The sequence below is a fragment of the Diabrotica undecimpunctata genome, chromosome 5, assembly GCF_040954645.1.
Source record: "Diabrotica undecimpunctata isolate CICGRU chromosome 5, icDiaUnde3, whole genome shotgun sequence".
NCBI classification, from domain to species: Eukaryota; Metazoa; Arthropoda; class Insecta; order Coleoptera; family Chrysomelidae; genus Diabrotica; species Diabrotica undecimpunctata.
This window is the reverse complement of record NC_092807.1, coordinates 11,979,415-11,994,508: the sequence shown is the minus strand read 5'-3', so window position 1 is coordinate 11,994,508 and position 15,094 is coordinate 11,979,415. Positions and strand designations below refer to the sequence as shown.

At 35.0% G+C, this 15,094-nt stretch overlaps 1 protein-coding gene across 3 annotated transcripts in view; it reads left to right on the top strand.

The window, feature by feature from the left end:
- dsb (scavenger receptor class B member debris buster) overlaps positions 1-15,094 on the top strand; it is a 346,326-nt gene that overhangs the window by 266,923 nt on the left and 64,309 nt on the right. For all 3 annotated transcript variants that reach the window (XM_072531478.1, XM_072531477.1, XM_072531479.1), the window contains exons 3-4: positions 7,979-8,070; positions 12,393-12,553. In XM_072531478.1, coding sequence (XP_072387579.1) covers positions 7,979-8,070; positions 12,393-12,553 — 253 coding nt within the window. The remainder of the gene's footprint in view (positions 1-7,978; positions 8,071-12,392; positions 12,554-15,094) is intronic.

Sequence of the window (15,094 nt, the reverse complement as noted above, 5' to 3'; positions counted from 1 at the left end):
AATAGATTACATAAAATACTAAACAATTTACTGTCGTAGAACTAAATGGATGATTGATAACTAAATATTTATATATCGAGTCATTTTTGGACATAGGCTTGTCTTGTCCTTTTCACTGTTTTCGCTTCTACAAACTTTTATCAAAATAAACCAATTCGACAAGGTACGGTAAGCATGTTTCATGTTAATTAAGGGAAGAATAAAAGATGGCGTCCGATAAGAATGATCACGACAGTGAGAGCGAAAAACCAAGTTTACTTGTTGCAAAACTAAGAAAATAAGCACAATAATATTTGTGTAAAGTGTGGAAAAGCCTTAGATAAATCATGCACGGCACGGGATTGGGCCGGAAAACTTCAAATTTTAGATCAAACGCGTGTGATTTGTTGTGATTCTAACATAACCTTAAATACTGGGGATAGCATGGAAAATACGATCATTCATCTGCTAAATGAACTGATTTGTGAGTTAAGAAGTAAAAATCAAATCCTAGAGGAAAAAATAAGCTGCTGTGGGAAAAAATAGAAAGCATATAGAAAAGTTAACAAAAAATTCCATGGAGGTAAAAAATTCTGCAAAAACTAAGAATAACAATAGCAATCCATTAATTTTAAAAGAACAAAATGATTTGAAAGAGACTACAAGGTCAGTTGACGCAGTCACAGAACAGCCACTTTGTTCTGTTGATTTGTCTGAGCTGCCACCTAAACCAAGAATATCAAGCAGTTCAATTGCAATCGTGACGCCTGTTAAGGATATCAACCATCCGCTGATTGAAAATGAGAAATGGGAAACCAAAAAAAAGAGGTTTTTACAAAACCACTCGTCCAACACTTATTGAACGACCAGATCCACTCCAGGGAACCAATGAAAATGCTGGAAGTATCCTGCGTGTGGCCACAAAACCTATGGCGATTTTCCTGTCAGGTTCCGATCCAAAAACGGAAGCTCAGGAAATACTTAAATATCTAAAAGAAAGAAAACTGGATGACAACGTTATCTGCGAAAAAATGAAAACCAGAACAGATAAGTACAAAAGTTCATTTAAAATTACTGTTCCAGAACTAAAAATACCTCATTTAATGCAGCAAGAATTATGGCCGAATGGTGTAATTTTTAACCATTTTCAGAATGTACAGATGCACCCCAGTAAATGACAGTCTACGGCACACACCAAAAGAAATTATCAGTAATCCACTTAAATACGCAATCAATTAAAACAAGTATTGATGCCATTAATTTTATCCTAGAAAATCATGATGAATGCTTTGCTTTTTGTTTAACTGATCACTGGAAAACAGAAGAACAACTGCGGGACTACAATGTGCGAAATTTTAAACTGATCTCTTCATATTGTAGAAGCAGTTCACAGGAGCATGGTGGCAGTGCGGTATACATCAAAGACACGTTTATTGCAAAAGCCCGGGAAGATATTTCTAGTTTATCAGAAAGAACGGTGTTTGCGTGTTCCGCTGCAGAGGTGCGAATTAATAAGAAGAAGATTGTAATCCTATCCATCTACCGAACAGAAGACCCACAAGTTTTAATAAACAAATTAGACCAAATACTTTGTGATTTAGTTGACAAGGACTCAATCATTTTTCTGGCTGGTGATTTTAACTTAGATATTCTGCTTGAGGGTGCGAGGTGACCAGACACATTAAAAATGTTGTGGACAAGAATACACAATGCAAAAAAACTATGTTTTGAGGATATTTCCAGGTAAATGAGCTCCCTTTTCAAGGTCCAGCAGTTTCCTCATTTTCGTCACTTTCTTCTGATCTTCAGTTACAAAATAAAAGCATTTAATGTTCGGCCTTTTGAAATAATTAAGATCTTTTCTGTTTCTCAATCCATCAATATACTTTTTTATAGCTAGTTACGAGAAATTCGCTTCTCAGTATCCTTCGTCGATAAGTTCACGTACCGAAAAACTTCAAAGCATGCAATTACAGTCAGTTTTGTGAATTGCACTTAAGCATCAACGAAGAACTTTCACCACGACACGTCCGCAAAGCTGTAGAACGTTGATGGTTAAGGGGATTAAAATTCAACGTATTTTAGATGTATCTACATATGTTTATCAGAATATCAATACGAATAATCAGGAAAATATCAAAAAACTATTTTGACTGATAGAACAGAATCATAGACAAAATAATATAAATCGTCAATGCACATTGACTATAGAAATGGGATTTCTTTAAATAAAGTGTCGTTTAAGAAGAGATTACCAATTGCGGTTGCAGCAAGAAAGATATGATATAGTAAACGGAAACTTATAACAATTAGTAACAATGTGAATCACGCATGTTCACTATCAGTTACGAATTAAAATATTGCAATAATTAATGAAGTCATAGATAGCGCCGAAAAACTTCTTAAAAGATGGGTTCGAAATGGGATGTTAAATTAAAGGAACACTGTCCATGCAAATTGTACCTATATATTTGGATGTAATGTATATGTAATTGTCTGTCCACCCTATATAGTGCCAAATTTCTATTTTTATAGTCATTTTTGGGAACAGACTGCAACGACAATGCAACGAAAACCAAATTTTGCTGTTTCCATCTGAATAATGCCCAAGCAAACAAAAAACTCTCCGTTTTCTTTGAAAACAGCTCACTCATAACTCAACACTAAAATATCTTGGAGTGACTATGGACAGAACTTTACGTTTTATAAAGAACACCTATAACTGAAAACGCGAAATAATATAGTCCAAAAGCTTTGTGGTACCAAATCAGCCTCCGTACTCAGATCATCCACCCTCGGACTTGTATACTCGGCGGCTGAATATGCTTCCCCGGTATGGCTCAATAGCAAACACATGAAGATTATTGACACCCAATTAAACCAGACAATGCGAATGATCTCAGGTACAATTAGACCCACACCGAACTATTGGCTTCCCATTCTGAGTCACATTGCACCGCCGAAACTACGAAGAAGTGTTTCTCTTCTCAGAGAATATCGAAAAATCGAGGCTAACCATCAACTACCCATCCACCATGATAAGCTTGATATCGAAATAAACAGACTCCAGATATCCTCCATTGTTAGGAGCCAACTCCTTACATCAGGAACATTTCAACCTTACCAACTCTTGGAGAAGACAATGGGAGAGCGACTCGCTACAGGAAGCACATCAAATGGTCTGTATCGATCAGAAACCGCCAGGCTTTTAACTGGCCCGCAATACATGGAAAACGCTAAACAGAATAAGAACAAGCAGCGGTAACCCATTGTTCGTTTTGTTGTTTGTTGGATGTCTTCGTTCTGGATGTTTTGTTCTCCTGTTTTTGGCTTTGCCTCTTCAGGACGTGGCTATGTTTGGTATTTGGCACTGGCGTGTTTTTGTGGCGGATCTCTGGTGTTTGTGTTGTGGTGGTCTGGTCGTCGGGGGAGCCCCTGGATAATCAGAGGTGAAAAGCAATGGTGAAACGGCGCTTTTCAGAATTTTTTTGATCTAAAAAAATAATTAGTATATATGTGAATCATCTGAGTTTAAAAATTGGTAAATTAATAACTGTGTGAAACGGGACGCGAGAGGACAGCTGTAGCTGAGACCTCTGCAATAGACAGGTATCATTGTGCAATGGGATCAGAAAACCACAGAAAACCGATCCCCCTGTCAAGAACAAGCTCGAAGTGAGCATTTAAAGTTAATGGCGACGACGATAGTAGAGGGGAGTTGCCTCCTGTATGTCAATGTATTCATCAGGGAGTTCGTTGCTGGCAAGTGCCATTAGAATAGCGGGTAGGAAAGGGATTTTGGGTTTGGGTTTTCTTCTGAATACATTGCCGATGGATAGATGCTGCGGTAGATGTGCTGAAGCAGCGGTAGATGTGCTGACAGCTTATATAGTTGGGGAAAAGCCCTTACTCCTGAGTGTAACTGTAGTGCGCAACGACAGACCGTCCATCACATTGTTGAAGACGACTGAATAAACCAGATAAAGATGGAACCACGAAATACAACAATGGAGATCATGGTTAGGAAAGAGAAGCAGAGGAAGACCACAAATGAGATGCTCTGATGACATTAAGAAGATCGGACGACACAACTGGAAGCAAGTGGCGCAAAATAGAAAATACTGGATTAATTTGGGGGAGGCATATGTCCAAATTTGGATTACTTGAGGCTGAACAAGAAGAAGAAAAGAAATGCAGTATTATTTTATGCATAATTATATTTTTCCTATCAGTATTAGTCATAGTATTTGTATGTAATTTATTAAAATCACCACTGACATTTTTTACTATCGGTTTTTAAGACAAGGTATGTTCTAAATGTCATATTTATAAATATAGCCGAATATATAGCAAATAATGCAGCTGTGCATTTAATTTGATTTTTCTCCCCAAGTTAAAAACCGTCCTGTCTCTGAAAGTCGTTGTCTCTGTATATCGGCCAACGAACGTCCTTGGTTCTACTTGTGCATTTTTTCCTATAAGTTTATGTCGCTGTGTATGCCCATAACATCAACTCGGGAGATAAATACTTAAAGTGTCGCAATTACTTGTTTTTAATGCTATCGATATGCTTGAGGTTGCAATACAATGAATTTTGGGTACGTTGTTGGCAATTGCGAATATTTCTAACGAATCTAATGAACTGGAAATTGTATATATACTCCAAACAATACTCATAAAACTTCTTGAAATATGGTAATTTGTTTTGTCAGATCTGTATTGAGATTTCATCGATAACTATTTTGTCGGAATAGCGACTGTGAGTTTGTAAAAGTCATAGCTATAGTTTGTCGGAAAGTAAACATAAAATGTTAATATACCAAGCTCATAGAATGCTATAATTTAACAAAAAAAATTGTCCCCCGATTCATCGGTGTCGGAAGTTTTGTAACCTGGTTGATAGAGGTACGGATAATTAATTTTTACACAAGAAGACATCTGACATTCCTTAATTTTATATGTAAATAAATATAATTTTTTATTTAGTTATAATATAAACAAGTACTTCTCGTAAATAATTTATTAAATCTGCTTCTACTATTAATAGGTATAAGTTTATAAAATATAAAAATGTAATCACGTTTAATTAATTAGTATTACTCCAGATTTAGCCATACGGCTCACACTCCCTCTAAGGGGAAAATTCACTCATCACAGATACCTACGGTATCAAAAGGATTGAGCTCTGGTGTGACTCTTTTGGTGTTATTGAGCCCTAGGTGACTTGGTATGCTGGAGTATCTCCCAAAAATTTTCGTATACATCTGGACGTTGAGAGTAGTACAGATTTCTGTATGGTCTTGTAGAGATGTTCATTTAGACCTAGCTTTTTTATGTTTTCTAGGAGGTTCTTCGGAATGACTCCAGTAATAGAGATCATAATAGGTATTGTCTGGGTACTTTCCATTCTCCACTGTCTTCGTGTTTGAATTTCTAGATTCCTGTACGTGGCGATCTTTTCGTTTTGTTTAACACGAAGATTATTGTTGTTGGGTATCGCCACATCAATTAGTGTTGTTTGTCTCTTTAGTTTATTAACGAGTATGAGATCTGGTCTATTATGTGCCACTGTTTGGTCTGTGAGCACAGTGCGGTCCCAATATAGCTTGTAGTTGTTATTCTCAAGTATACTCTCAGGAACGTATTGATAATATGGAAGATTGGTTGTTAGGAGAAGTCCCAGTTAGATGGCTATCTCTTGATGAAGGATCTTTGCTACTGAGTCGTGCCGTTCCTTATATTCAGTTGCAGCAAATGCCTGGCAACCTCCGGTGAGATGTTGGATGGTTTCTTGAGCTTGACTGATTTTGAACGGCTAGTAATGAACCTTTTGTTGTGAATCTTTCCTAATGTCAGCCAATAGTTCGACGCTAGATTGTCGATATGGTCTTGACTGACCTCATTGGGATGTCGCCCGTGCAGATGTTTACCCATACAGGTGCACATTTTTTCGTCCTTAGTAAGATGGTTTATGCGCATTTCTGGTTCCCTCAGTTTGATCGGTGTTGTATCATCTACTGCACAAATCGCGCGATGTAGAGTAGATGTCTTAGACTTAACAATACCAAATGAGTAGCTTAGGACGGAACATGCTTAGGTGTTTAGTACATCAAACAAATTTTTACTGTTAAGGTGTGAACAAAGCAGCTGTTTTACCCTTCGTATTAACTCAATAGTTTCTCAGTTTTCATTTGCTTATTGTCAATCTTCCGCGCTTGCTTTATTCTGAGGTATTTATACCTATCATTTTCACCCATGGCCTCGATGTTCTGGCCATTTTAGTATTACTATTATTACTATTAGTAATTATTATATAAAATGATGTTATTTTTGGAATATATTTTATTTTAACAAACAAAAAACTGAATAATGAAACTTAAATACTTCTAAAGCCAAGCAACAAGTGTCCACTTCCATTAGAGTCAACCCAATGTTTGACGAAATCGTATCGACCCACTACTTGGTAGTGGATATATTTTACTATCTGCAGAACTTAGTGAAGGACTACTTCACAGGCAGATGTATTACCATTGCGAGATGTAACTCCATGAAGAACTCGCCGGGAGTGCCGCAAGGCTCCGTTCTGGGGTCACTGCTCTAGAATGTTCTATACAATGAGGTCTCGGAGATTGTCCTGGACATTGGTGTACAGACAATAGTGGTGCTAGTAGAACGCAATAAATACTGTTTAATTATGAGTAAAGGGAACCGAGCCCTCAACAAAGTAAAGACGTGGATGAAAAGCAGGCACATTAGGCTGACGGACGAGAGGATCGAGGGTATCAAGAGGCTTTCTCAAGAGTTCCAAAACCAAAGATTTAAATTTTATTAAATAAATTATTAATTAAATTGTCTACAACTTTATTCCCATTACTTTTAATCTTAAAATGGAAAATAAAAAATTTATAAACAAAAATAACTAAAAATGTTTGAACAAATTTTCTTTTGGGCCATATATCTTTTTTTCTGCTAATTTTGCAATAAAATGATTAAAAACAAAATCATAGAGAGTTTTTCAAAGAGTATTTTTCACTACAAATTTGTTTAATTTTAATAATTTTTCTGGATTTCACAGCCCTTCAAAGTTTATCGGGTTCTTGAATACTCATCGTCTTGGAATGGGTTTTCGTGCTGTATCTCGTGAGCTAGCCTACAAAAAATTTTATTTTACCTTATTTGTAGAAAATTAAATTATATACAACTATATTTTTAAAACTTTTTATCGTAAAATTGAAAATAAAAAAGTTATTCATAAAAATAACTAAAAATTTTTGAACAAATTTTTTATTGGACTTTACAACTTTTTTTCCAATCATTTTACAATAAAATGATATTAAAGTAATATCATAGAGGGTTTTTTAAATAATAATTTTCGTTAATACGATAAAAACGAACCATTAGACTTAGTTTTCTAATATATACTTTTTTATTTTTATAATTTATCATTTTGTTAACATTCCTATGTTATTACTAATTTATTATTGACCTTTTTTCAACCAGGCTCGTTTTTTAAGTGGTATTCCCATTAGGCCTAATCAGCGGGCAATTTCCAGGCGAGAAAATATTGAGCATATTTATATATTTAAAAAGTTGTTTTCCATGTACTGTTTTTTTATTTTCTTTGATAGTTTCAAAATGCACGCTAAGACCTAAAAAATATAACATTTCAATGGACTAAAAACCCATATCTGAATATAATTAAGAAGCTGTAATATAACAGTCGTTTGATCTATTTTACGAGCATAATTTGCTGAAGTTCTATTAATTTCTAATATATAGAGAACTAATGCAAGTCATCATTTCTAAAAGATCAACTGTTTTAAAGAAAGTTTAATGAGATCAATCATTTTTTAAATTTCTACTGAGAGTCACTGAACATACCTGTACATCTTTGGTAAAAAATAAATACTCGGGGCATTGCTCTAGTTATTTCTGCTAAATTAACTATACAATGTTGCTAGGACATTTTTTATTAATTTTTTGTTTGTTCTACTTACAGGTCGACTGGCTGTTATATTAGTAGGATTATTTACATTAGCGATAGGTATAATTTTATCTTCAATTCCATGGTTAGACTATATAATTTTAAAGGTAAGCTACTTTTTTCTAATAATTGTGAATTTAAAGTTTAGTTTAATGAAAGTAGGGGAAATACGTACAAAATGACATATGGGAATTTGGAAGACTTTAACATGAAACTGACAGTTACACCACGCGGCTATAACATCACTATATAATTTGTCAAATTTTGAACGCATCCATTTCATTCGTCTTGGTATCATGGCCAATTGCAGGTACATATTCACACGTTACGAGTTTGTTTCATGCTTACAAACTTTCATACTTAACACTCAAATTAAATAACTTAGTTTTAGAAGAATAAATTTAAATATTTATTTTATATTTGTATATTAAAAAATTTATATGGAAGGGAGGATATGGAATATACCTATGATAAGGAAATTAAAGGAAGAATATGAACTTTGGGGACTCAAGATAAATATGTGCAAGACCGAATACTTATGTATTGGACCCGAGGTTTGAACTTAAGTTTAGAAGAAGAGACTGTTAAGAGTTGTAAGGCTTTTAAGTATTTAGAGTCAATGATTAGCCGAGATGGTACTTGTATAAAAGATATAGAAATGAAAATAGCACGGGGAAAACAAGCCACAAGAGCACTTCATGGGGTGATATGGAACAACACTCTAACCAAAGAAAACAAACAGAGGATCTTTTAAAGCATAGTGATGAATATTATCCTATATGGAACGGAAGTATGGCCAATGATAACAACAATACGAAATAAAATAAGAATTGTGTTTCGAAACTATTTTACGTATTTAATATCAGATGTCGCTATTGCGTCCGTTTCCAAGCCATTTTATTGTTGCTTCTTAAAGACAGGAAAGATTTATTTTTCACGTTGAGAACGCATATGAATAGCTGTTCTGATGAGCTTTATTAAAGCGAAATACGTATAAACAGATACATAGACGCTTTGTACGTGAAATCAAATCTTGACTGTCTTTTTCATTTTAAAATAAGAACAGTTGAACTGGACTTTATGAGAAGATGTCTACAAATCCCAAGAGCGGATAGAATAAGAACGGAGGAAATATGGAACAGAATGGAAGTAAAATGCTCAATTACAAAAAAGTTGGAAAACGGAGCCCTGCAGTGGTACGGGCATGTACAAAGAATGCCAGAGCATAGGTGGCCGAAAAGAATATTAAACTGGGACCTGCCGGGAAGAAGACGGAGAGGAAGACCTGCTACAAGATGGAAAACATACGTCGGAAATGCTATGATAGATAGAGACCTCAGAGAAGGTGACTGGGAAAATAGAGTGCTGTGGAGGACGAAAACGGCGAACTCATAATGGGAAAAGCCAAAGAAGAAAAATTTATCGTTTTAGAACTCTGTACGGACAAACGACGTACATATGTAACGAAAAAATAGCATAGGTATGACATTTTGTCCATGGCTTTTTTGTTCTATGTAGGTATGTATTTTCTTCAGATATTAAAATGCCACGCTATTATAAACGAACGACTGATCGGCAATCTTGGAGTGTGGAGTCAATTAAAAAAGTCATCGACGCAGTTCAAGATAAGAAAATGGACTGGTTATTGACCTAAAAAACATTTGGTGTTCCTCAAGCAACTCTTAGCAAGCTTGTTTTAGGCAATAATAAAACTTTGGAGTCATTTAAAAGGCCTTGGTAGTTGTAAAGCTACCTAGAGCTTACCTAGTTACCTAGTTGTAAAGCATCATCAGATCGCCGACTTGTTCTACAAATCAAATGGCAAGGCAGTTACAATGCCAAATGCATGTCATGGACATACCGCTGGAAGACAACTCCCATGAACAGTCTCTTCAGTCTGCAACTTAATGAGTTATATCGAGTCTGAACAGGTTTTACCTCAACATTCATAAGAAGCAGATGATTCAGTTCCTGTGACAAATACATTTCAGATCTCCGTGGCTGCTGCGTTACCTCTCGTTCACCTCTCATAAGCTGAAAATTCATCTTAGGTTCCAAAAACAAACTCCGGTCTAGAAGTTGTTTTAACTGTTACTGCTATCAATGAACGTGCTAGTCCATCGTTCGGTCTTCACCGACATTCTTGGACGTCAACCGCCTTTCTCCGGTGCCAAAAAGATGTTTTGTTATTAGCCAAGGAAAACTTAAGGCATAAATTAGAACAGAGCTCGTTGGTGTTGAATTGTACTCAATATGTAGGAAATAAAAGCTAAAAATGAGCCCAAAGCTTTCCCAAAAACGAAAAAAAGCAACGCCACCAAAACATTATTTGAAAAAAATGATTAGGACGAAGATTTTCCTATTAATGAAAGATGAAGAGGACTGTGCTTAAATTTATTGTAGCGACCTTTATTCAAGATCTAAGTCCAGAAGACTGATTACGGGGCTTATAATGTTTGGTTTGGGCTCACGCTTCTTGCACTGATATTTCAAAGAAGAACTAAGCGTTTCATTCGCGAATTATACCAATAATTTTTTAGCTATTATATGTATTACATTTTGTCCGTTAGCAATATGTCATTTTATCCGAAACATATGGACAAAATGGATTATGATTGATATCATTTAAATATTTTTGGTTTTTTTTTTCTACAGGTTTTTTGTTATAAATGTTTATTAGTTTCGATAATTCAAGGACCAAAGATGGTTAATGTAAGTTATGGATGTACTGTGTAAGCTAACAGTAAAAATTTATGACACAAAAGCAAAACTATCTGTCATTTTGTACACATTTCCTTTTTAATATAAAAATGAGCCAGACGGAAACTGTAGTAAATTATCTTTTTATATGTTCTTTTTTTCCACGTGAACCAGTATATCCAGTGTATTATTTTATTGTTTATTGTTTATTGATCTTTTTCAGTTTTCCTATATGCACTCATTTAGTCAATCGTCTTCTCCCTTTTTGTCGTTTATTCTTCTTCTTCTTAGTGTGTCTCATCCTTAAAGCACAATGGCGATCTTCACGGTCCGTTTTACTTTGTCTGTAGACGTTCTAACGAATTCTACTGTTGTTTTTTCACTCCATTGCCTTCAAATTTTCAACCAGAACGGTCATAGCCTCCCCTGTCCTCTTTTTCCTTTCAACCCTCTTGTATATCCAGTTGTATTAACTCATATTTTTCCTTTCTTAGTATGTGACCAAAGTAGCTCATTTTTTTTTTCCTTCGTAGTGTTGACTATGAGCGTTGAGTGAGTGTTGATAACGTGTTGTGTCCATTTACCATATTCTTCGATCACACCACATCTAAAAGCTAGCAAGTATTTTTTCAGTTGCATCCGTAATTGTACAGGCTTCAACTACATACAACAGGATAGAGGAAAAACAACATCTTAATACTGTAGTTCTACGTTTCTATACCTTAATACTATGTTGCCAGTTTGCATAACTCTTTTTTTATCTTATTGAAAGGGCTTTCGGCCATTTCAATGTCGTTTTATTCTAAGCTAGTCCATTTAGTTCAATATTTTTCTTTCTGGCAATCATGAATTTAGTTTTTTTTGTGTTCAGAGCTCACTTCATTTAATACCCCTCGCAGTACTATATAGTGTCATCGTGTGGTGATCAACCAAAATCTGCAGCTCTTCTCTGCTGTTGACATTTCGACACTTTTCTTTGTACAGTAATTAATGCCTCTCCAGTGTAAAAGCCTTCTCTAAATCTCAGTTGGTTTTCTGTTATCCTATCTTCTAGTTTTTTGTAGGCACGTTTAAGTGTTACTCACAAGAAAACTTGTAAAACATGGTTCATCAAGCTGATCGTTCGATATTCTTCACGTCTCATTATGTTGGGTTTTTAGATATTGGAATGAACAAAGGTATTTACCATGCTTTCGGATATTTCCCAGTATAGTAGATTTAATTGAATAATTCTACTAGTATCAATGTGGTTCTCTAGTAGTAGTCTTAAGGTGTATGTAGGTGTATCATCCAGTCCCATGGCTTTATCATTTTTTATACGTTTTAGTGCTTTTTCAATTGTACTTTTGGTAATCGCAGATTGATTTCTTCTTCTGGATTCTATTATCGATATTTTTTCATCGTCTTCAAAAAGCTCTTTAATATATTTTTCCTATCCATTTATTTTCTCTGCACTTTAAATTTTTTCTAATCTTTCTATTTCTGCACATTTTTCTGATAGCCACAACTTCCTTGTCTATTTTTTCTTTAATCTATTGGCAAATATCAACTTCTTTTAGTCTTCTCAGATTAATTCTAACGTCTGAATTTTGATTTTGATTTTCTTTAGTTTGAGTTTCATATCTGCTAAAACAGAATTGTGGTTACTAGCTATATCTGCCCCTGGTTAAACTTTAATTGATACTTTGGCGTATAACTGTATCTTACCCAATTATTGTTTTCATTTTAGAATTTACGATTAACAGACGGATCACTAAGTTATCAATATTGGCAGAAACCTGGCGTGATTCGACTAACCAAAGTGTACATATTTAACGTTACTAATCCTGAAACATTCCTTACCCAAGGGGAAAAACCAAGGCTGCAAGAAGTCGGACCTTTTGTTTATCGGTAAGTGGACATTTTATATAATTTCGACAAATTTTTAAACAATTAGCGATTTAAATATATTTTTTGCTTGTAATCACAAGCCGGTCTTGTTTGTAATAATTTCAGTTGTATTTACAATCTATTATATAGTTACAATACCTTGACTTTAAAATATTTGGCAAATGACTTAAAGAAAATTGTCCTTTGACAATGCCCATATATTCTTGGTACTCAAGAGCTATAATGAAACTTTTTGCAGGAAATTATCATAAATACAGCTAAGAAAATGTGCGTGACAGGCAAAAACCAAAAAAACTTAAAAAAAAAAGAAAATTGGTAAATTAGTTGGTCTTAGCCGTAAAGAAGAAAACTAAATCGAGGTAGTTTGGAGAAAAACAGTAAAGAGAACAGGAAGTTATTTTCAGGGCTTAAAATCACTAAGAAAAGACGAACGACGAAAGACGAAACATAACAAACAAATAACATAAAGGGTAAAGAAGGTAAAATATTATCAGATAAAAAGTAAATAATGAAGAGATGAAGCGAATATTTTCAAAATCTGTTATAGGAAATAGTATTGCAAGGTCGTTATTAAGGACTTCTGTATTGGAGAGATAATTTTTCTGGTGGCTGGCGCTATATCTTCTTCACAGGAAAATTTTTGTGACTGTGAGTCTGATAGATCGGATATATAAAGGTTGAATAGCAGAGGAGCCAGTACTAAGCCTGGTGGAAGCCCATTATTGATGAGTTTTGGTTTGATTATCTCTCCATTGAGAGTTGAAGATTTATGTTACTCAGCATAGTTTGCATTAACCGTACCATTGTCTGGCAGGGAATCACTGTTAGGAGCTTGTAAATTACTCCTAAAATGCCATACGAGATTTAGCCATACGGCTCACACTCCCTCTAAGGGGAAAATTCACTCATCCCAGATACCTACGGTATCAAAAGGATGTCGGTGTATCTCCCAAAAATTTTCGTACGCATCTGGACGTCGAAAGTAACACAGCTTTCTGCATAATCTTATATAGATGTTCATTTAGACCCAGCTTTTTTATGTTTTCTAGGAGGCTCTTCGGGATGACTCCAGTGGTAGAAAGAATAATAGGTATCGTCTGGGTACCTTCCATTCTCCATTGTCTCCTGATTTGTATTTCTAGATCTCTGTACTTGGCAATCTTTTCGTTGTATTTAACACGTAAATTATTGGTGTTGGGTATCGCCACATCAATAAGTGTTGTTTGCCTAGTAATTTTATTAACTAGTATGAGATCTGGTCTATTATATGCCACTGGTTGGTCTGTGAGCACAGTGCGGTCCCAGTATAGCTTGTAGTTGTCATTTTCAAGCATTTTATCAGGGACGTATTGTTAATAAGGTAGATGGTCGGTTTGGAGAAGTCCCAGTTTGTCAGCTAGTTCTTGGTGAATAATTTTTCCTAGTGAGTCATGGCGTTTTTTGTAATCAGTTCAGACAAACGCCTGGCAGCCCCCGGTAAGATGTTGGATGGTTTCTTCGGCTTGGCATTCATATCGGCATTTGTCATTTTGGACTTGAGGATCTTTAACAATATATTTCAAGTAATTTTTAGTTGGAATAACATGATTCTGAATGGCAAGTAGAAAGCCCTCAGTCTCGGAAAAGATCTTTCCTGATGTCAACCAATAGTTCGACGCTGTATTGTCGACATATTCTTGGCTGATCTCATTGAGATATCGCACATGCGGAGGTTTACTCATCCAGGTACGCATTTTTTCTTGCTTAGTCAGGTGGTTTATGCGCATTTCTTGTTCCCCCAGTTTAAGCGACATTGTATCATCTACTGCGCAAATTGCTCGATGTAAAGTAGATGTCTCAGCCTGTACCTGAAAATCAATTCTTAAATTAGCAACCTGTTTATCCAGTTGCTCACCTATGTCCATAAGTCCTCTTCCCCCTTGATACCGCGGTAATGTTTTTCTCTCGCCTCTTATGGGGATGAAATTACACTTTTATTTCCGGTTTATTCTACTTCCACAATATACCTTTTACGTATACACTTTACAACAAATACACTTTACAATGCTAAACTACTTTGCTCTTGTATCTTGTGTAGAATGGGTGAGAGAGAGGGGGAGAGAGCGAGAGCAGTGTCTTGAGCGAGATAACAACTTGAATAACTAAAGGCGACTGACTGGTTCCTGTTTGTAGCTGTTTTTGGTTTAGAACAGGTGTCTTTATTACTAACAAAGCAAAAAGATCTGATCACTGATTAAAGAATATTAACTAGAACACAAGTAACAAAATTTATAGAGTTCACACATAAATTAATAAAAACTTGAGGAAAATAAAACGTAAAACTTTTTAACTGTGGTTAAAAAATTCACCAATAAAAATTATTTTCAAAATGCCTATTAATTTTTAAAAGCATAGTGGTCTTTTATTTATTTAAAAAAATCGAAAAACCATACGATCATTTTATGTGAACATTATTTTCCCATGAATTCATACGCCCACTTCCTAAGATAAAATCTTCATTGGTAAATAAAATGATTATTGATATTATTAAATATCACGGTT